Here is a 22,281-nt window from a genome sequence, read left to right on the forward strand (position 1 = left end):
GCGGGTGCTTTGGAGCCATGCGGGAAAGCACCAACCAAGATGGAGGAGAGAGAGGGTGCAGGCAGAGAGAGAGTCAGAAGCCACAGTAAGTTCACCACCACCATGCTGCCTAGTTTTAAAATTTCTTAATCCCTTCTTAAAAATTATAAATCCCTTAAAAATTTCATATTTTATATGCCTTCGTGGTTGTCTTATGAAATCGAACAAGACCCCCTAAAATTTACCCTGAAATGTGGCCCCTTAAAGTTCCCTAGAAATGCAATCCGGGGTGCCACATGAGCCACTGGAATTTGGGGTGCCTTACGATTTCACCACGGGCTTATTACTAAATCCCCAATATTAATAAGCCCAAGAGGGTTCTTGCCTAATATTTAGAAAAGAATTGTAAATATTGGCACAGATAAACGAGGCAGCATGGCACGTTTTAAGCTTTTATTTAGTGAGAAAGGTGTATAGGAGAGTGAGAACTTTATTTAGGAGAGAGAAGTGAATGGGGGGTCCATACCAAGCACCAGGAACCAGCCACGTGGATGAGCATCTAGACCAGGAAGCCTAGAGCACATGGCCCGAAGGCCATGCGCCCTGGAGGCGTAGGGCTACAGCAAGCCCTGTCCTGGCAAGAGGCCAGGGAAGAGGAGAGTGGTTAATTAACCTGATTGGCTGGTGGGCACCCCGGTGTGGCCAGGTAGGGGAATGAGGCCACACAGGGGCGTGGCAAAGGCATCAGGTAGGAGCATGAGGTCACACAGGGGCGCGGTCTCCCAGTTCACAAATCTGATCAGTTTTAACCTGTATGCCTGCCTACTTCAGATGGTCCCTGCTGGTTTGGCTTCAGCTGAAAGATGCCCTTTTGTGACTCTCGTGTGTCTGGTCAGCTTCCCTGCCATCAGGATTCCCATCAGATATGGTCAAATGGGTTTGAAGCTTTTCCCATTGTGTTTTCAGTGACAATTTATTTTCCTTTTTTTTCTTTTTTCTCTGAGTTAAGGGTTGACAGTTGTATGTGCGTTGGAATAGGGCAGGCAGTGGCAGGGGGTAGGTGTGAACCAATGCTAATTTGTTGTTGTTCACTGGCCAATTTTTGACGTTTGTTTTCACATATTTCCACAGTTTCAGAACAAAAAAGAACATACATTCAATTTAGGAAGACCCCCTAATCTCTGGCTCCACAGGCTAGCTTTGTTAGATAAGATTAAGGACTCCATGAATGCACCCTTTTTCCCTGGAGATTGCACATTTGTACCAGCCATTGTCAGTCAAGCAGAGCTTGATAACAGCTGGCTGGAGATGTGACCACCGCAGTAGAGCAGCAAGCAATAGGCAGCTTGGTTTTATAAATCTCAAGTGTATCCCTGCCTCCCACCCCCAACAACACACCCTTAGAAGATTGCTTTTGTGTCTTACTCAGTAGAAAGAAGGTTTGCTACTCAGCAGGCAAAAACAATACTTCAACTCTTGGAAAATAGCTGCAGAACACCATTTATGTCCAGAGAGACCATCATTGCTTTATTTGTGTTTCTCAATATTTGCTTATATGGTTCAAACTGAAAACTCTTCCTGTAATTAAGGAGCATTTTTACTTATATTAGAAAGTATGTAAATCGTTTACATTTCTGCATTCTCTACTGTACCCATGGAAGAGTTGCAAATTCCCTTGCTTACAGAAAATTGAAGACCAGTAAGATGACGATCATAATAATAGGAGGTCAGCTGGGGTACAGCTTCACCGAGCTTTAACGGAAGTCTTCCAAAGGCTTCCCTGCTTTGAAAAAGGTCAGAACCCAGACCATGTTCTCTAAGCCGTTTAGGTGTTACAGAAGTGGTACTGTAGTCCTGCGGACTCATCAGCCCTTTGCTTGAGAGATCAACATTTTGAGATTAATCATATATAAAAAATATATTGGCAAGAATGATGAAGAATGGTAAGCTCTTGTATTGAAGAAAAGCAAAGTGGTTGGGGAGGGAGACAAAATGATTGTTCCACTTTTCTTAAGGTCAAAGCAGTGACTTTTGATCCCCAAAATAGTTTTTTAATCCTAAAGTGAAATGTCTTTTGTTTATTGTTTTCTCTGATAGCTCCATCATCCATTGCCTTGGTCCAGGCTAAAGAAGTCACAAGATATAGTGTGGCATTGGCTTGGTTGGAACCAGATCGACCCAATGGGGTTATCTTGGAATATGAAGTCAAATACTATGAGAAGGTATTACTGGAATGAGCAACCCTCCCTGCCTTCCTGTTTTGCCTCCCTTCCTTCTCTTCCTTCCTCCCTCTCCCTCTCCTTTCCTTCTTCTGTTTAGATGTTGTCTAGTTATAACCTGTGGAATACCAATGAATCCAAAACCAATTGCATTTTGCTTCTCAGTCAAATCTGATTATGAAGTTTATTATTTTTGGCCATCTTAGAAAATAGAAAAAGTATATTGTATTCTGATAACAGTGTATTTTCTCTTTCTACTAATGGAAACGAAGATAGCTAATAAGTTCTAATCTGTAAACCTATCAGGGAGAGTGACTTGTAGCAGTTGAAATTGTGATCTATTTAAGTAGATCACTGCTATTCAGAATGAAGGTGTGGGTTTTGATGACTTTTAATAGAAAATCAGGGAAAGAAGATTACATTCTTCAGCCTCTTAAACTTACAGAAAGACATTATTTTTACAAATAACTTGTCTTTCTTAAAGGACAGAATTCTGAAGAGAGCTATTTGCATTCAAGGTTGTCTAGAAAATGAACAATCGTCTTCTCTTTCACTTTTAAAGAGCACCACTTATTTGCTTGCTTATTAAAAGCAAGAAAGGGACAGACTTTTTTTTCTTTTCATTGCAAACAGATTACAATGCTTTCTAACACCTTCTAGACAGAAAAATAGAAAAAGACAAGGGACCTTCTTAGAGTTATTTCTTTGAAATTGCTGGGTGTGGAGTTTGAAAAGCCACCAACCATCATTTAATGTTCCTTTCAAAAAATATTGTGAGTAAAGGTCTCGGTATGGTCAGTGTCAGCTGCAATCATGCCTGAACTCTACATTTCTTTCAACACCTAAGAAAAGCAGCCATGTATTTATAACATTCAAGAGAATATAAGGATTAAAGGGTTTATCAATCTTCATGTCCGACTCCTAAGTAGATAGATGGTTTGGCCCTGTTAATACTGTGCCTAGAGTAAGCAGAGGGTTTAATCTTGCCAACTTCACCAATTCTGTCTTCTTGTAATATAGGATCAAAATGAGCGAAGCTATCGTATAGTTCGGACAGCTGCCAGGAACACGGATATCAAAGGCCTGAACCCTCTCACTTCCTATGTTTTCCATGTGAGAGCCAGGACAGCAGCTGGCTATGGAGACTTCAGTGAGCCCTTGGAGGTGACGACCAACACAGGTGAGAAGGACCACCCAGACCTACTCAATCTGATGTGTTGTAAAATATTATAGACTGAATCCCATTATGGCAAACTCTAAGGAGATGTAGATTTCTGGTTAGGAAAACATTTTGTTGCAATGAGCGTTGCTTAAAATAAGATAGGGAATGTTCATAACTTAGAAAACCTTTCTATTTAGAGAAAAGAATTTTACATGAAAGTGTCTGATCTGTCTTATTTTTTTAATGGACAAACATAGCAAATCTTTCAGCACTGTGAATTGGATCAACTGGTTGATTGACTAAAAATGTTTATAGAGAGACCTACACATGAATAAGCACTTGGCATATGATATCTCTATCTCCTTAATAATCCAAAATTTGGCCTACTTGATAAGGAGATTGTGAGCCACAATTTTCAACATCAATTCTAGAGAGTAATTTATTTGCACATTATTAAATACAGTAAGAACAAAGCATAGTAGAAGAAAAAGTAGAATTATCTGAAGAGGAGTGACATCTCCTTTGACTTTCCAGCAAGGCTACAAGGAGGAAGAGCTTTTGAGGTGGGCAGGGTTTTGGTAACTATTTGTTATTTCTGAAATCTTCAAGTGCCTTTCTCACTAAGCAATACATCTGATCATTGTGTAAGAGTTAAGGTGGAGATAAAAAGGAAAGAAGAAAAAGCAATGAATTGTGTTTACCATAGGATTTAGTGAGTGTCCTGATCTAAGCTCCTCGTGCATAAAGGTTGTCTTGGAAAATGCTGTTGCATGAATACTGAGCCAGGAGGCTTTAGAAAGTTGAAAATTGTGCCCCAGTCAGAAGCTCTACTCCTCAGACCTTCTCAAAGGTGACCCTTGTGTAACTGTCATTCCTAGTGCCTTCCCGGATCATCGGCGATGGGGCCAACTCCACAGTCCTTCTGGTCTCTGTCTCAGGCAGTGTGGTGCTGGTGGTCATCCTCATTGCAGCTTTTGTCATCAGCAGGAGGTAAGCACTGCATATCTCACCTTCCTGGTTTTTATGAGGAAGTCTTTTTTTCCTTCTGTGCACAAAGCAGAGGCTTTAGATTAGCATCATAAACTTTGCATTTGCGTCCCAGATTCCCTCCTTGTTGCTGTAATCTTCAGTATTCCTATTAGAGCTGCAGACTGTGCTCAGGTGGAAAGTAAGGGGAAGACCTAAGAAATTCCAGAAAACCAAGTTGAAAAACAAGCCGGTGGACACCATCTAGATAATTTAGGCTGCGCAGCACTATATTTTTCCCTCTCTAAGCCTGGACTTACTGCCAAAGGCAAGAAAAGCCATTGTATAAAACCTTGGTCCTAAACTTGAGCTCTGGCATCTACCAGCCACATTACTTAATTTCTTTTAGTCTTCATTTCTCTTTTATCACATAGGGATAATCGTTATCTGTCTCCACAGTCTATTGACAAGAGAACATCAATAGTCCAAGTAGATAATTAAGCATTCAGTAGGTGCTTCAACATGATACTGGTTAACAATACTGATAACTAAAGCAAAGAAATGGGTCCCCGGCTCAGTCTTCTCTCAGGAAAAGCGATTAGCATTTCTAGAGAATATTCATTGAGCACGTGCTAGATTTGGGACTGCTTTTGAAAATGAATCTAAAATATCAGATTACAATATACAGATTAACTTGATATATGAAAAGCAAAATCTAAAAAAGAAGGAGAAATAACAATGGTATGGTGGCATATTCTTTTGAATCAGTTTTCCTTTTTGTTAAGAATTAAGTCCTTCCACCTATTCACTACGTCCTGTTGCCCAGCCTTTCAAATAAATAAAAGAAGGTTTTATAAAAGGGAATTGTCATTGATATGGACCCCTAGGCTATTTTGTCCCTTATGTGTAAGGATCCGCCCTTTCTCTGAACTCCACGTCCATATACCCTCAGTTGTTTCACAGTGTGGGTTTTTTGGTGAAAAAAAAGCAGAACCTGGGGAATGTTAAAGTGATCCTCCTAAATATAAAGTTGTTCATGTTTTAGAAGATGAAAATGACATGAAGAAAAATTCAGTTGTTGTCCAGGTTCATGATATTGCCATTGTGGTAGACAGACCTACTACTGGTCCCCCAGTACACATGCTTGGCTCTCAGTCTGTCTGTTGCATTGTCCTTCTCTGTCTGCTGATGAATTCATGAATGTGAGAACAGCACATTTAGCCATTTGCATGGGCATGAGCAAGCCACCATGCCTTTACTTCACTGTTGTTGTTGTTGTTTAAAGATTTATTTATTTGACAAGTACAATTACAGAAAGAGAAGAGAGAGGGAGAGAAAGTCGGAGGAGACAAAGAGGTCTTCCATCTACTGGTTCACTCCCCAAATGGCCACAACAGCTGGAGCTGGGCCACACTGGAGCCAAGAACCAGAAGCTTCTTCTGGGTCTCCTACATGTGTGCAGAGGCTCAAGCACTTGGGCCTTCTTGGGCTGCCTTCCCAGCCCAAGCAGGGAGCTGGATCAGGAATGAAGCATCCGGGACTCGAACTGGCACCACAGGCAACTACTTTACCCACTATGCAACCATGCTGCCCCTACTTCAGTTTTTAAAACATAACTATTTAAAAAAAAATGGATATAAACAGTGTAAGCATTTGTAGGGTACAATGTGATGCTTCATCGCATTATACATTAGATAATGTCTAATCAGGGTAAAAATACGTATCCTTTCAGGCACTTAACATTTCATTATAGTGAAAACATTTAAAAATTCTATATTCCAGGTTTTTTAGAGAAATGTATAGTAAAATAAATTATTTTCTCTACCCTAGTATGCAGTAGAACTCCAGAACTTCTTACTCTTGTGTAGTTATACCCTGTACCTGTCAATCCCCCTTTCCTCATCCCAGTTCCCTCCCCAGACTCTGGTAACCACACTTACATTTTTAACTTTTTTAACTTCTGTAAGATCACCCATGTTTTCTTCTTAGTCTCTACATACAAAAGAGATCATGTGGTATTTGTCTTTCTGTGCTTTTTCTCATTTAACATGATGATCTCCAGTTCCATCCAAGTTTTTACAAATGACAACATTTCATCCTTTTTATGGCAGAGTAATATTCTATTATGTATACATACCACATTTTCTTTATCCATTCATTAGTTAATGAACACTTAAGCTGCTTCCATTTCCTGGCTATTGTGAACAGTGCTGCAATAACCATAGAAATGCAGGTACCTCTTTTATTAAAGATTTATTTATTTGAAAGTCAGAATTACCCACAGAGAAAGAGAGAGAGAGAAATAGAGGGAGAGAGAGAGGGAGAAATCTTCCATCCCCTATTTCACTCTCCAGATGGCCATAATGGCCAGGATTCAGCCAGACCAGATCCAGGAGCCTGCAACTACATATGAGTCTCCCACATGAGCAGGTCTCAAATGCTTAGGCCATCTTCTGCTGCTTTTGCCAGGCCATTAATAGGGAGCTGTATTGGAAGTGGAGCAGCCAAGACTGGCACAGGTGCCCATATGGGATGCTGATGTCCCAAGTGGTGGTTTTACCCATAGTACCACAAAGCTGACCCCACAGATGTCTCATTCACAAGTGAATTTTATTTCCCTTAGATATATATTCAGAAGTGGGATTTACTGAATTATATGGTAGTTCTTTCAGTTTATTTAGGAACCTCCATAATGTTTTCCCCAATGATTGCTCTAATTTACAGTCCCACCAGCAGTGTGCAAAGAGTTGTCCTTTCTCCTTTTTCTTGACAACACTTGATATCTTTTTTTTTTTTTTAATAGCCAGTCGTATAGGGAGTGAGGTGATATTTCATTGTGGTTTTGATTTGCAGTTATCTGATGATTAGAGCTGATGGCCATTTGCTGGTCTTCCTTTGAGAAGTGTCTGTCTAGATCTATTGAATATTTTTAAATCAGATTGTGTTTTTGCTATTGAGATGTTTGAATTCTTTATACATTCTGGATGTGAACCTCTAGTTTGTATGTAGAAATTGCAAATATTTTCTCCCATTTTGTAGGCGGTCTCTTCATTCTATGATTTCTTTCCTTGGCTGTGCAAAAGCTCTTTAGCTTGATGAAATTTCATTAGCTTATTTTTGTTTTTATTTCTTTTGTTTTGGGGTTTGATCCAAAAACATCCTTGCCTATTCCAATGTCCTGAAGTGTTTTCCCTATGTTATCTTATTTCAATTTGATGTACATTATAATTAGTTTGATGACCATACATCCTAGTTTTCCTGAATAGTCCCTGTATCACATACATTTCTTAATATCATGCCTCCATCCTCAATCTCCAAAATGTACTGCTTTATAGAAACCAATTATGTTAACTGCAATAATAACACATAATGGGACAACTCCTCATCCCATGTAGGCATCTATATTTGTCATTGTGTTCATTTTTTTTTGATGCAAAGTCTGTAACTAGGTGTGCTTGATTAGAACAGGAAGATCCATCTCAGAGAAATTAAATCCACAATAAATGCTCACCCCTCTGGCTACAATATTCACTCGTAAAGATGCTGATATGCTCAATGTATTTGTGTACAAGTATATCTCAGCCTTCAGGACTTCAGCTTGACCTGAGAAGAACTTTGAGTCTTCAGTGTTCTTTCCTTTCATGGCATTTGATTTTTGTAGTCAATCATGATGGGCCTCTTCCTTGTCCATTGTCTTCATTTTGAGTATGTGCATGGGCCATGCATGTAAACATATGAGGATCTCTGTATATTAGTATATAGCCATGTGATAGTGGGGTACAGGAGACAGGAGGAGGGAGTGTGCAGAAACTACATAGGCATTTGCTTTCAGTATTACATATTTCTGTGCTTGAAATTTTTGCAGTATGTTTGAACAATCTTTGTTATCAGAAAATACAAAATAAAATAAATAAAAGTGTAAAAATAGAAAAAAACTTACCTTGACCTCAAAAACAAAACAAAACAAAACCACTTGACCAGAGGCCAGCACCATATGTGACTCTCAGAACCATATGAGAGAATGTTTCTTTGCAGAAAGTGGGTTTTATCTTTGCCTTGAGCAGCTCTTTGATACATGTGTTTGTTGCATTGGAAACATTTTCCAGTTGTAGGCTAGCTTTGCTACAGATTTACTTTAAATGTTTTGTTCATTTTCATTTCTTTTTTCATTTTAAGTAGCTCCACATACGATAGTCAAACCAAGGTAATTAGAATCAAGTTGCCTCACAAGTTTCTTTCAGATGTTCTGCTTAAAACATTGACTTTGATGAAAAGAAAGAGAAAATACATGAAACTGTAATGTGGCGAGACAAGATTATTAAAAGCTGTAGCTATAGAACATAGCATCCTCAAACTTGATGACTTAATTCCTTTTCTGCTTGTATTGATCACTTTATTATATAAGGCAGGATTGATAGCAGAACACATCGGATTTCCAATTATGAGTCCCCACCCCAGAGAATTGAGCCTGTCGAGTTCCCCAGCGATGATTCTTGTCCCTTCTCCCCCATTAAAAAAAATGTCACTTCCCAAGGCTGATAAACACTGCTTGGTGATTGGTCCTCAATGGATCACTTTTTAGAAAATGAAATGTCAACCCCTTGCCCTCATATTGATTCTTCTTTAGTGTCAGCCATAAAGCTGTCATGGGAAGGGCTGCCTGGAGCCAGGTAGCTGACAGGCTTGCAGCGGCTGATGCACGCTCAGCCAATTCTTTTCCCCATGCAGGTTGTCTGCTCTTATCTTGAACTAAAAATGTTTAAATGGGATATGAACAGGTGGCAGAGAGAAGACAGGATGTACTGGCAAAACTCTGGCCCCGGCTTTCAAGGAGAGTATAAGTGAAAGGAAGTAAATGGTACCCCCGAAATAATCTTACCAGACTTCAGCTAGCAGAATGAAAAGGCAACAGACTGAACTCCCTATCCTGTAAGATTTGAGTCAGGTCCTTTGATGGTGCAGCTGCTGATGCCAGAAAGGATACTAGAGCCAGATCTGATCTCCTTGTAGGGTGCCTGTTGGTAGCGGGCAAGGTTTTATTTTTGTTTTTTTGTTTTCACAAAACAGATGGACAAAAAACTCACATACTGGGAAAATGTCAATCCTTCTAATAACCTCAAAAAGAGCATCCTTTTGGTATTAATTTGTCCTTTAAGAAAGGAAATAGCTTCAGATTTATAGTTGGTATCTTGCTAGATTTTGTTTTCTAATGGCAACTGTTTCATTTATTTCATTGCATTCACTTTATACTGAGGAATGTAAACTTAAAGCACGCAGAATGATCTCCAATGTTTTCCCTTGAGATCTACTTTTTTTCTTTTGGACAAGTTAAATCTGTAAACATTTAAAGAGACAGACTGCTAATTTTATGTAATTTATTTATGTATATAACATGAGATGTACAAAGTATGTTGGTATATTGCTGTTTTTGAGCCACCTTATGTGAAGTAAATTAACTTACATTAAAAAAATTTTAACAGACATAAAATTTGCATATTATGCAGTACCATGTGATTTTCTGATGCATTGAATATTGTGTAATGTTCAAATCAAGGCAAACATACCTATCTACTCATTTATCATTTCCTTTTGTGAAAACATTAAAAGTCCTTTCTTCTAGATTTATTTTAGAAAAATATGCAGTACATCATTGTTATCTCTTGTCACCGTACTGTGCAATAAGACATCACAATTTGGACTTTATATTCCTCGTCACTCAAGTTATAATTTTAGGACTCTGTCAGCTTTCCAGAGCACCCAGATGGACTTGTTGTCTAGTGCTTTCTTAATTCTTTTAAGATACGACACTTCTTGTATTCTATGTGATGTTGTACCTAGAAATTTTATCCCAATCCTACTGCAGAGATACATTTTATTAGCAGACAAACACCATTTCCCTATTGATTACACTTGTATGTTATTTGTGATCTTCACAGTGTAACCATTTTTTTAATTGCTTTTTAAAGTGAGATTTAAAAGGACTGTTAACAATGACATCATAAAATGGGATTGTAAGGACATAACCTCTAGGACTAATGATTGAATTGGTGTTAAATTTCTCTAACACCCTTTCCCTTTTATATTTGTGATTTCATCAAGTTACCTCCAAAAACATTCCAAACTAATATTAATTCAGATTATTTTAGACCAATATGTTTTTCCCAAATCGTATTTTAGTGTTCAAATATGAGAAAGGACTAGAAGACAAGATGAGTCCTCGGGTGATCAGGGGAAGTATTGATTGATAACTGGTCAGATACTGCTTTTAATATTGACCTTCTAATGATTGCCAGTGATACTGAGTTTCCATTTATTTTAAGGTTATAGAGTGCATCTGCTACCTGACTAAAGAAAAAAGAGTAAATTGATTTCAAGAAAAAAATCAAAAGGCTATGGCAAAATTCTCTCTCTCTCTCTCTCTCTCTCTCTCTCTCTGACACACACAAAAACCACAAGCACTCTAGGTCCTTGAGGCCTGAAGAAGTTAAACCAAGGTCATACAATAAGTTAGTTGCCTGACCAGGATAGGAATCCAGCTCTCCTGACTTAACAGTGGCATGGGTAGCTTTAATGTCGTCTTCACTGAAAACCTTGACCTGTATAAAAAGCTGACATTGGCAGTTCTATCAAACCAAAATGTTGTCTCCTAGTGTGTAGATGAGATCTGTAGTTTATCAATGAATGTGCAGGTCTAGCCACAATATAACGTCAGAGTTGTGCTGGGTAGTTTTGTCTGCTTATTGAAGGTTAAGATTTTTGGCTTTTGTGTAATGCTGAAACATTAGAAACTCAGCCTGTGTCTGTCTTCCCTTGTGCCCTAATTTTCTTCCTTGGAATATTATGATCATATAAGAATGAATACACTTAAATGTGAGCCTAAATGGGGCCTGATGAAGTCATGCAAATTCACACAATTAGAGGACAGATGGGACCTTGATAACTTTTCTAAACAACTGGTGTGCAATTGTATGGTTCAATTCCAGCCATTTCAAAATGCTGCTCATGAAGAACATTTAGACATCATTCGGTGCGAGAACAATGACAACTTAAGGAAGGGGAAACAGAAGGATGGCTTCTATGAATCTTCATGGGTGATAAGCGCTGGAGACAGCCCTCCTGGAGCCACCTCACTATTGCTTTGCTTTATCTTCTTTAATCTGCACTTTAGCTGAATGGATTACTTACCTTTTACTAATTAATTTTGGAACAGTGAACCACATCAGTCAAATCTGTCCACTTGACAGGGCACGTTAGCATTTTCATAAAAGCAGGGTTTAGTCTACATCCCTACCTCGCTCCCATGGCTCCGTTTTGTTTGTTTTATTGAATAGCCAAGATTCCAAGAACAACACATGTGTTGGAAGAACTCATGCCGTTCATCCACAGCATCAGTGAATACCCTGATTACCCTCCTGTGACCGTGGGGGGCTCACGCTTTCAATGTTTTACCTGTCCAGTTGGCCCTTTCCAAACCTGCAGCTGAGAGGTTCCGTGTTAACTTCTGCAGCATTCATTAACAAGCCACTCCTCTTCTTCGCTTTTCTAATCAGCTTGTCCATGTCCTCGTAATTAGAAACACTTCAACAAAGGTTTCCTCTGCTGTTGAGGTGATCTTTCTGGGATGTCAATTAAGACTTAGCACTCAGGCCCTGTGGTTCCTCCCGGCTGGCTGACCCAACAGCAAGCTTCAATGGGCTTTCTTTCTTGAGACAATAACAGGCCACATTATCCTCCCCTGAACCAAACAGAAAGGGTCATCAGGTGACAAAGGTAGAAGGGGACACAGGCATTTTTGCTTTCAAGGTATTATGAAAGAGTTCATGGGCTATAATTAGCCTCTGAACAGTAATCCCTGTGTTTCTTTTTCAGCATTCCCTGTACTCCCAGGATCCTCCCCTCCAAATACACTCTAAGTAGTGTCTTTAAAAATGCACCTTCCTTGTGGACTTAATTCCTCCTTCTATGTTTAGAAGGCTGAGGAAGGGATGGGCGTGTCAGTCTTAGAATTAACGACCCTGCCATTTTACATTTCCTCCGGCTTTGTGCATGCTTGATGAATGAGCTTGATGTAAAACAGAGAGCTTCAGCCACTTGTCTGTATGGTATAAACCAGGTTTTGAACAAACACACTGACAATTTAAAGTGGGTACCAAAGCTTTCTTGCTTTATGAAATTTTTCTCCCTTCTTAAAGGAAAGAAATTCAAATCAGTATTCAGTATCTAAGTGCTTTAAAAGATATATTCGTGGTTTTAAATAGTGATTTTAAGAACCCTGGTAAGACAAATCTCCAGGCAGGCAGGACACTTAGGCCCCAGCCATGGTATTTTCCTGAATTACAATAATGTTGTTTTAGTAGTTCCTGACCTATCATTTAAAAAAATTATTAATATAAAGAGAACAGATTTTATGTATTTCGTAGGTACAGTTCTTTTTTTTTTTTTTTTTTTTTTTTTTTGACAGGCAGAGTGGACAGTGAGAGAGAGAGAGACAGAGAGAAAGGTCTTCCTTTGCCGTTGGTTCACCCTCCAATGGCCGCCGCGGCCAGCGCGATGCGGCCGGCGCACCGCGCTGATCCGATGGCAGGAGCCAGGAGCCAGGTGCTTTTCCTGGTCTCCCATGGGGTGCAGGGCCCAAGCACCTGGGCCATCCTCCACTGCACTCCCGGGCCACAGCAGAGGGCTGGCCTGGAAGAGGGGCAACCGGGACAGAATCCGGCGCCCCGACCGGGACTAGAACCCGGTGTGCCGGCGCCGCTAGGCGGAGGATTAGCCTAGTGAGCCGCGGCGCCGGCCGAGTTCTAAGAAAATAATATTTCCATTCCTCCCCATCCTTCCCTCAACCCCCCCTTCTTTCCCTTTTTTCTTGCATTTTTGCAAAAATAACTTTAATCTACTCCATGTAAGGTTTAGCATACAAGAGGTCTTCAAAGAGTTCATAGAAAATGTGTTATGAGATTTCAAATTTTTTGCACCAAATTTATCTTTGATTGCTCTTTTTCCGCAAACTTTTGAACTACTTTTGTGTTTTCTTTGAAAGAGTGAAAAGGAGATGGTGAAGGGAAAGAGTTTGAGACTCTTTCTTTCACAAGAAGTTGTTTGGTTTCAGGGTATTTAAATGTCTAAGTAATGGATTTCAAGAGCAGTTGAATCCAACTTAAGTAGAACTCCTGATATACAATGTAGTATTATTTATAACTAACTCCCACAAGATAGATGCCCTTAGGTAACTACGTCTCTACTAGGAGAGGCACTGTGAAGTCTTGGGCTGGATCAGGATATATAGAAAATCCTGTTCTTGCACAAAAGGGGCATGGGTGATTCATCTACCCTCTCCCCAGCTTTCTGTTCTGATCTGTATAGTGGAACTGAATGTGTGTCTGTCCACTGGATTGCTTTGCTTTCATAAGGTTGTCTTGAAGATACAATTAAATAATAGACCCTTTGAAGGCCCTTTGAAAAGTTAAACACAAAGGAAATTGTAAGCTATTATTTGGGATGGAAATATGCACTTTGCAGTTGACTGTAGTAACTGTGGTCTCTGTTTTGCTAAGCTGGTTCCTGCTTTGCAAACAGCTGGGGGAGGAGATAATACATGTGATGAGAACACTTTGAAAAGTTAAATGCAGTGTAAAAGTGCAAAGTATTATTATTTGCAAGGGAATTATCCGTGCAGAGGAACATCTGTAGGCTCTGTGGGTCTGGCTGGTGAGCTGGTTCCTGCAATTCGAAGAGCAACGTGGGAGGGAAGCTTCTGCGCATGTGATGCTCCTTGGGCTGCCTCTCTGGTGGCACACGTGCCTGTCATCGCCTTGCTTCCTGATGTACTTGTGATCGTGCTTGGACTGCCACTGCCTGCCTGGCTCCTTTAGGTCTCTCTCATTCCCTCTCTTACATGATCTTCCTGACTTTCTATGTGTTCAGAGTTCAGGAGTTCAGGGTGTAGATTCTGACCAGATCATGCAGCCCAGTCATTCTGTGCCTCAAGAACACTTTCCTCAACTCACAGTGTCCGTGTCCTCACCTGCGAGAATCTTGACTTACCTCGTCTCTGAAGCACTAAGAAAACACAAGATGATTACAAATTCCCATGTAAATTTTACATTTTACATTTTGGAAGTTGGGTTTCAACTTTCCAAACTTTAGAGAGCTGAATTGTTTTTTTCAGTTATCTGAGTTGATATATATTCTCATGATTCAAGAGGTTTTTTTTTTGTTTTGACAGGCAGAGTTAGACAGTGAGAGAAAGAGAGAGAGAGAGAGAGAGACAGAGAGAAAGGTCTTCCTTCCGTTGGTTTACTCCCAAAATGGCCACCACGGCCGGTGCTGTGCTGATCCAAAGCCAGGAGCCAGGTGCTTCCTCCTGGTCTCCCATGCGGGTGCAGGGCCCATCCTGGGCCATCCTCCACTGCACTCCTGGGCCGCTGCAAAGAGCTGGAATGGAAGAGGAGCAACCGGGACAGAATCCGGCGCCCCAACCGGGACTAGAACCAGGGTGCCGGTGCCACAGGCGGAGGATTAGCCTGGTGAGCCGTGGCACCGGCCATGATTCAAGATTTACATATATTTAATATTTTTGACTCATAAGACTTGAGTTGATTTTCTAGTTCTTGTAAGTGATACATTATTAGGTATGTGAGGGTACTTGAAAAAGTTGTTGGAAAAATAGAATTAAAAGATAATATGCAAATCCCATGAACTTTTTGAAGGCCCCTGCATCTCCCTGATTGGAGTTTCAAATGAGATTTCTAATTCCCAAAACTTTTTATTCTAAACAAACTATATCTCATTCCAAAAGGACATAGTGGCAGAATGCCAACTTTGAGAACATACATCATGTTATTGAAGGAGAATTAGGCAAAGCAAATGAAATCTTATCATTTACTCTTGTTAGTTTTCTATAAACTTAAGGAATATAATCCAGTACAAAGTAAACATTGAACTTTTAGACTTTCACTAATAATTTAGGAATTTGTATGCAGTGTTGAAACCAAGAAGCAGAGACTATTGTTTTAAAAGTATCATTAAGGGTACATGTTTAGCCTAGTGGTTAAGACACCCACATCCCACATCAGCATGCCTGGATTCGGTTCCCAGCTCCTGATTCCATCTTCTTGCTAACACGTACTGTGGATCACAGTGGTGATGTCTCAAGTGACTGGGTCTTTGCAACCCACATGGGAGACCTAGATTTTGAATCTGGTATTTGCCTTCAGCTGCCCTGGTCCAGCCCTGTTCCTATTGGCATTTGGGGAGTGTACTATCAGATGGCATTCCTTCTTTCTTCCTGTCAAATAAATATATGATTTTAAAAAAAATTCAGGTTAAACTACCACTTTTGATGCTGGTATTCTGTATCAGCATGCTGGTTTAAGTCCCAGCTATCCACTTTTGATTCAGTTTCTAGCTAATGCTCCTGGGAAGGCAACAGAAGATGTTGCAAATACTGGATCCCTACCACCCATGTGGGAGGCCAGGATAGAGTTTCTGGTTCCAGGCTTCAGCCTGGCCGAGCCCCAGTTGTTGAGTTTATCTGAGGAGCGAACCAGCATATGAACGATTTCTCTCTTTCTCCATCTCACTCCCTCTCTGCCTATCAAATCAATCAATGAATCTTTTGAAAAAATGTTGCATATGATACTACAGTAAGTTGGTGAGAATAGATATTGTGGTTATAGAAATAGAACTTACCTTGTCCCGTCAGATACTAAACATGTGATTTGTAATATATAAATATTATAGCCAATAATCTTTCCTCCAATGAGATAAAAATCTCTTTTGGGAATTTAAAATTATAATTATTTTATAGAATATTTGCTTTATATTTAAAACTGTAGTTAAGGGCAGACTCTCTGGACTCTTAACAGCATGAGCTTGAAACAAGACCTAATACCCAGGTGACAAGTTATTAACCCTGTCATTTCAGCTCTGAGAACCCTTAGTTTTCTTGTCAATGAAATGTGCGTAGCATATTTACCTCATTTTTCTTGCAGTAGCAAAGAAACTATCTTTTGGCTTGTGTTATAGCTTTTATTTTGGAGGGAAATAATTTTACTTTTATAAACTTTTTTTAATAGACGGAGTAAATACAGTAAAGCAAAACAAGAAGCAGATGAAGAGAAACATTTAAATCAAGGTATGTAAATAAATTTAAAATAATTTTCTTTGTAGAGGATTGTCTCATGTTTTGTAGTTGAGAAGTGTTTACATCCTATCCATGTGGCTATTGGTATTAAATTATGTCTCCTTCATCCAAACCATGGATTTCCATGGTATCACATGACAATAAGTGATTTAGGATTATTTAAGATTGCAGATAGAGGTAAGGTGGGAAAAAATGCCATTAGATTCTCCTTTTTTACTGAAAAAGTGTTGGTCTAGCTGGCTCATTCTGGTAAGGGGAGGGGCAGGGCAAGATAATTTTTCTCATATAAGCTAAAAATTTGAAGGGAAGCAAAGAAAAGAACAGGAATTGCTACTCGTCAAAGAATTGCAGCATGTGGTATAGAAGCTGTGACTGTCAATAATTTCCTAGTGGAATTTAGTTAATTTGGTGTTCTAACTGGGGTCAAAGCTAAATCCAAAGAAGTGGCTCCAGCATGAGTTAAGCAAAGCAGCGAAAAAGGTTGGTGATCATCCAAGAGCACTGCTCTCTATGACTTGACCCACTCTTCTATAGCTGCACTGTCTAATGCATTAGCCGGTTGCCACATATGCTATTGAATAATTGAAATGTAGCATGTGAGAATGAGGAAGGGGATTTTATATTAATTTGCTTACAACTTATTTACATTTAAATAGCCTCATGCAGTCAGTGTCACACATCTTAGCACAGGGAACTAAAATGGGGAAACCAGGAAGAAAAAGAAAAATCTCCAAGGAGATTTTCTAGCAAGATCATAAAAAGTGATGAAGGATATAAGATGTTTAACAACTTTCCATTTGTTCACCCAGTTTTCTTCCTAAAACAATACTTTTAAGTGTTCAAATGGAATACAAGTTTAAAAATAAAAATGATCCATGAAAAATAAGCAACTTGAAAAAACCAATTTAAGTGGATTATTCATAATGGCAGGTGCAGAGACGAGGACAAGACTGACAGGCGTAAATAATCGAAGGGATTGGGCCAACTGGTGCTCCGCGCTCTCAGGGCTCCCAATACTCCAGGAGCTCCAATGAGGAGAAATGTAAATTCCAGTAGAAACCTCCCAGTAATAACTTCCACCTCTTGGTTCAAATGTTTAGTTTTTAAGTGGGTATGAGGTGAGGCTGAATTGCACTTCCTGGTATTCCAATTCATTTCATTAGGCTATAATGATTATCTCTGCCTGAAGCTTCCAGGTGAACCTCAATATCTTTGCTTAGGGTAACTTCTTTCCAAAAGAATGTAAAAACAGAGATGCAGTACAGAGACTATATCTCAAGTCAACTATCTTGTATTACCCCTTTTCTATATTAACCTAAGCTTAACCTAAGTTGGCTAATTCTCAGTCACGTGTTTCATTGTTTCAGATATTGGGCAAAATATGACACCATGTAGACAGAGCCTACAAGCAAAGAAAGTTTGTATAATTTTTCCTACAGGAAGATAGCCAGAGTTGCTGGGTAGGACCTAGTTTCAAGGACAAAAAGATCAAAGCAATTGATTTAGACTATTCTGCTAACACATTCCCAATTTCCTTTTAGAGAGTCTCTTCTCCTACACTAGTTAGGTTTTTTTTCTTTTTTCTTTTTTTTTTTTTTTTTTTTTTTATCTTGTTTTTGAGGTATGAAGACATTCTGGGAAGTCAGTAGAGCTACGGCCTCTTAAGTAGCTAACAATTCTTACTTTACCCACAAAAGCAAACCAGAGTAAGAGTTTATACATCTTTGCATGTCAAGGACCATACAGTTAACCCAGCTTCTCTTGTGCTAAGTATTTTTAGACCCATACTACTGAAGTGTATTAGTGATTCCTGAGAAATGTTCAGTCAACCTATCACATGTTCATTACTCAGGTGTTAGAACTTATGTGGATCCCTTTACATATGAAGATCCCAACCAAGCAGTTCGAGAATTCGCCAAAGAAATCGATGCATCCTGTATTAAGATTGAAAAAGTCATAGGTGTTGGTAAGTGTCGATCATCTGTTTTCTTGGTAGATATTAAAATTATTTATGTGGGTTTTATAAATATATATCATTAGATTGCTAGTATGTCTATAGGCACAACTATCTGTGTACATGAGATTTTTCTTATTTGAGGAATAAAATGTTGTGTATTTTAAAGAACTTCGGTGCCAATGTTGACTTTATTCTTAAGAAACTCAATAAAAAAGTGTGTGCTATCAATACTCTACGTCTTACTGACTATAAGGCTTTGGGCAGGCTCTCCATGAAGCCTCAGATTTCTCTGATGAAATGGAGCTAATGATAGCAAGGTTTGGGGAAGGGTTTGGGGAAGAGCACAATGCAGTGATCTTTGTAAAGCACCAGCATGGTGCCTGGCATGTGATGTGCACTCAACAAGTGTTAGCTATTACTCTTTCATCCTGAATGCGTTTCAATCCATCATCATAGATTCTTTTTGCTCTCCCAAAGGTGAATTTGGCGAAGTGTGCAGTGGGCGTCTCAAAGTGCCTGGCAAGAGAGAGATCTGTGTGGCCATCAAGACTCTGAAAGCGGGTTATACAGACAAACAGAGGAGAGACTTCCTCAGTGAGGCCAGCATCATGGGACAGTTTGACCACCCGAACATAATTCACTTGGAAGGTGTCGTCACCAAATGTACGTAGGTCACTCTTTTTACAAAGCCAAGTTAGAAGTTACTGGGAAATTAAACACACATTTTCTTTCCAAGGGAAATGACAGATGGAACAGACCCACTGATTGCTAATAAGAGGAAATCGGTGCAGGACAAGTCATTAATCTTGTAGTCAGCTCTCAATGGGTCTCTGGTTTTGGCTGATACTCTATCTATGAGGCAGCTTGTGTGCGATTTTAGGGAAATTAATATTGCAGATTTTTGGTATGCCATACCATCTTTCAAATCTTTGCTGGGCCAAACTGATTGTCACAGGGTAGGCATAAGCAGATGGTAAACAAAATAAATTTTAAGTACTTTTCATTTAAAATACAACAGAACTTCACCGCACCTTGCGCTGGATGTTTCTCTCCAGATGCAGGGAATGAATCTTGGGAATCCTTATTATATTGGGGGATTTGCTTGTCTACCCTTCCTGATTTATGGCCGTTGCAGTTCAGCACCTATTTACAGTAACACCTGGTTGAACCTTCCTTTTTTAGTCCATTAGCATTCGCTGAGCCTGTGAACCACGCTTCAGTTAAAATACGGCACAGCTCAACAGATGCATTTTGTGAAACAAACCCTGACTACATCTGTAAGGCTAGGTAACGCCAAGGTATAAAGTGCCACATAGACAGTGCAGCCGAAGCGGTGACTGTTTAAGGGGCATTGATTCCAGGAGCTCCCAGCACCTCCCCGGCTTACTGCAATCACCGACCCTGTAAGCTGTGACTTCCCCTACTTGAACCAAAGTGTCTGTAGAAGGCAACCTCAATCAGCGTGGCTGCTTCTGGGGTTGAAGCAGGCAGCGGGCAGGTTAAACAGCAAAGCTGAGACATTTAATCTGGGGCAGAGTGAGAGTAGGACAGAAGGTACACGATCTTTAGGAAGAGGAAATGAGGAGTTTACTAACATGTGAGACAAGGCATGCATTCGTTTGGAGGTCCTCACATTTAAACATACCGAGGAATCTTCAGGAAGATTCTGCAAAGCAGTTTACTGCAGTCTGCCCCCAGAGATTTGACTCAGCAGGTGGGGTAGGGCTGCTGAGTTTGCAACCCCAAAAAGCTCACCACAGGTAAAGCCACCAACACAGCAGGTCCAGGATCCCACTTTGGGAACCATGGACGCGTGACTTGCATACTAGCTCTACTGCTAGTGAAACAAGAGCCTTGGAAGAGATGTTCAATCTTTCTATTTCTGTTGCCTCATTGGTAAAGTGGAGGTAAAAAGAAAAAAAAAAAAAAAAAAACTTGTCTTGCAAGATTTGGGAACGTGAAATAAAATAAGTAGAGCATTTAGCACAATGGCAAATTGCAAACACAACTTCTTAGTGTTCCATGATGTTATTATGTCTTAATATGTACATCTTTCCCCGTCCCTCAAAAAAGGAAGCTTGGTGCTAAGGATATATAATTTCCGCCTGAGGTGAGGGCTATAATTAGCATAGAATAGCTCTATTTGCTTTTTAAGATTAGTTTTACAGACAGGATATTTTTCTGTTGCCTGTGGCCTTCGGGGCTGCCCAGGACCCTTCACTGCTTTAATTAAAAGATAACATTCCGGTTAAATACTTCTGCAGGTCCATTTTCTAAAAAGGAGCCTCTGTTCAGCTCAGGGTGTTTCTGCTGCTGCAGACAGTGATTTTCATAGCACCTTTGCAGAAGAAAAAAGAAACAGGGGATCTTTGTATTAAAGTCCCACCGCGCCTCTAAAACCCGTAGCTATTACAGCTGTAACTGTTATAAACGACTGGATACATTTGCATAATGCAGTTGTCACTGAATTAAAATGATTTAGAATTTTCACCAGAGAAGCTGTCCGGGTCTCCACTCCCCACTGCATCTCTGCCTGTCTCGCAGAAGGAGCTTCCTCCATGCACCAGCCCAGCTCAGGCCCATTTTATAGGTCTGTCTGCTTATGGAGACATTCGTCTTTATTTCTCTTGTAGAACTCATAAAGACTCTGACAAATGGGTACTTTTAATAAAGAGAAAAAGGAATGCAGAAAAATTGTGAAGATGGTGCCAAGAGTCAGACTAGGGAAGTGTGAGGTTGAAAGGGTGGAATGGAAGAGTGTGAATTCATTACCAGCAGTCACTTGAGTAACTTTTTAAATTGACAGGAGAACTGTAAATTCTCTCCATTACTCCATCTCTTCGGGATCCTCTCCTCTTGTTTCCGCAGCTATAGAGGAGCTGGTGAAATGGAAGTAGGTGTTAATGCAAGGCCAAGAGTCACCCTTGCTCATGAGGTGACACAGTATTTTTTGATTGAGACAGGTTAATTAAAACTCATTTAGACACATTTATTCTGTCTGAAGACTGTGGTCACAGATGCTGAGGGCAGGTGAATTGGAGAACCAGGAACTTCCTATTTATGTTGACAGAGGTTGGGAAGATACCTTGGAACCACCCCTTCAGTACAAGGAAAAGACTGGGAGAGATTTTGTCATTCTTTGGTCTGTGTCAAAATTCCTGTTTTTTTCTGCTAGCTTTCATTCTTCACTTGAAAATAAGAATCTCTATAGTATTATTTTGTAACCCAAAATGTTTGCCTATGAAAACATTTCTTAGACACAGGATGGAAAAACACAACGAAAGAACAAATTGATAAATTGGACTTCATTGAAATAAAAAAACTTCTGCTCTTTCACTTTTTTGCCTCTAAAAGGAAGTCATTTTTCTTTTTACCACTCCAGATATACTGGTTGAGGGTCCCTGGTTAAATACATTATTTAGAATAATTGTGGGTGTTTTTCAGCAGTGAAATATCCTAGCCTGTTTCCCCTAACTGAATGTCTTAGATTCAATCAGTGAGTACAGGGGGAAAAAAATGCCAATAGCTTTTTGTAGCCAACTGACGCTTTAATTTTCTCCATGAGAATCTTTTACAGACTCTACTCTTGTACCCTTTCCCAATAAGAAATGAAGGATCACCCCTCTGTGCCCACCAACAAAACCCTTTAGAATGAAGAGGATATCAAACCAGGGGTCACTGCCAGACTCGGGAACTGAGAAATCCTTCTTACTTCTGCAAGTCCTCAGAGAGAGACCTAAAATGAAACAAAAGCATTGCTCTGCCCCACACCCACTCTGAACTTCAATCCATTTGATTTCTTGGCTAACATAGGGGGGAAGGGCGCAAGAAAGTTCTAGAACTGCATTTAAATTCC

The 22,281-nt window shown here is 39.8% G+C and overlaps 1 protein-coding gene across 2 annotated transcripts in view; it reads left to right on the plus strand.

Annotated features, from left to right (window-relative positions):
• The window catches only part of EPHA4 (EPH receptor A4), a 157,938-nt gene that overhangs the window by 116,399 nt on the left and 19,258 nt on the right, over positions 1 to 22,281 (plus strand). For both annotated transcript variants that reach the window (XM_008259229.4, XM_002712496.5), the window contains exons 6-11: positions 2,077 to 2,201; positions 3,219 to 3,378; positions 4,239 to 4,350; positions 16,401 to 16,459; positions 18,321 to 18,434; positions 18,903 to 19,088. In XM_008259229.4, coding sequence (XP_008257451.1) covers positions 2,077 to 2,201; positions 3,219 to 3,378; positions 4,239 to 4,350; positions 16,401 to 16,459; positions 18,321 to 18,434; positions 18,903 to 19,088 — 756 coding nt within the window. The remainder of the gene's footprint in view (positions 1 to 2,076; positions 2,202 to 3,218; positions 3,379 to 4,238; positions 4,351 to 16,400; positions 16,460 to 18,320; positions 18,435 to 18,902; positions 19,089 to 22,281) is intronic.

The sequence above is a fragment of the Oryctolagus cuniculus genome, chromosome 3, assembly GCF_964237555.1.
Source record: "Oryctolagus cuniculus chromosome 3, mOryCun1.1, whole genome shotgun sequence".
In the NCBI taxonomy this organism is placed as follows: Eukaryota; Metazoa; Chordata; class Mammalia; order Lagomorpha; family Leporidae; genus Oryctolagus; species Oryctolagus cuniculus.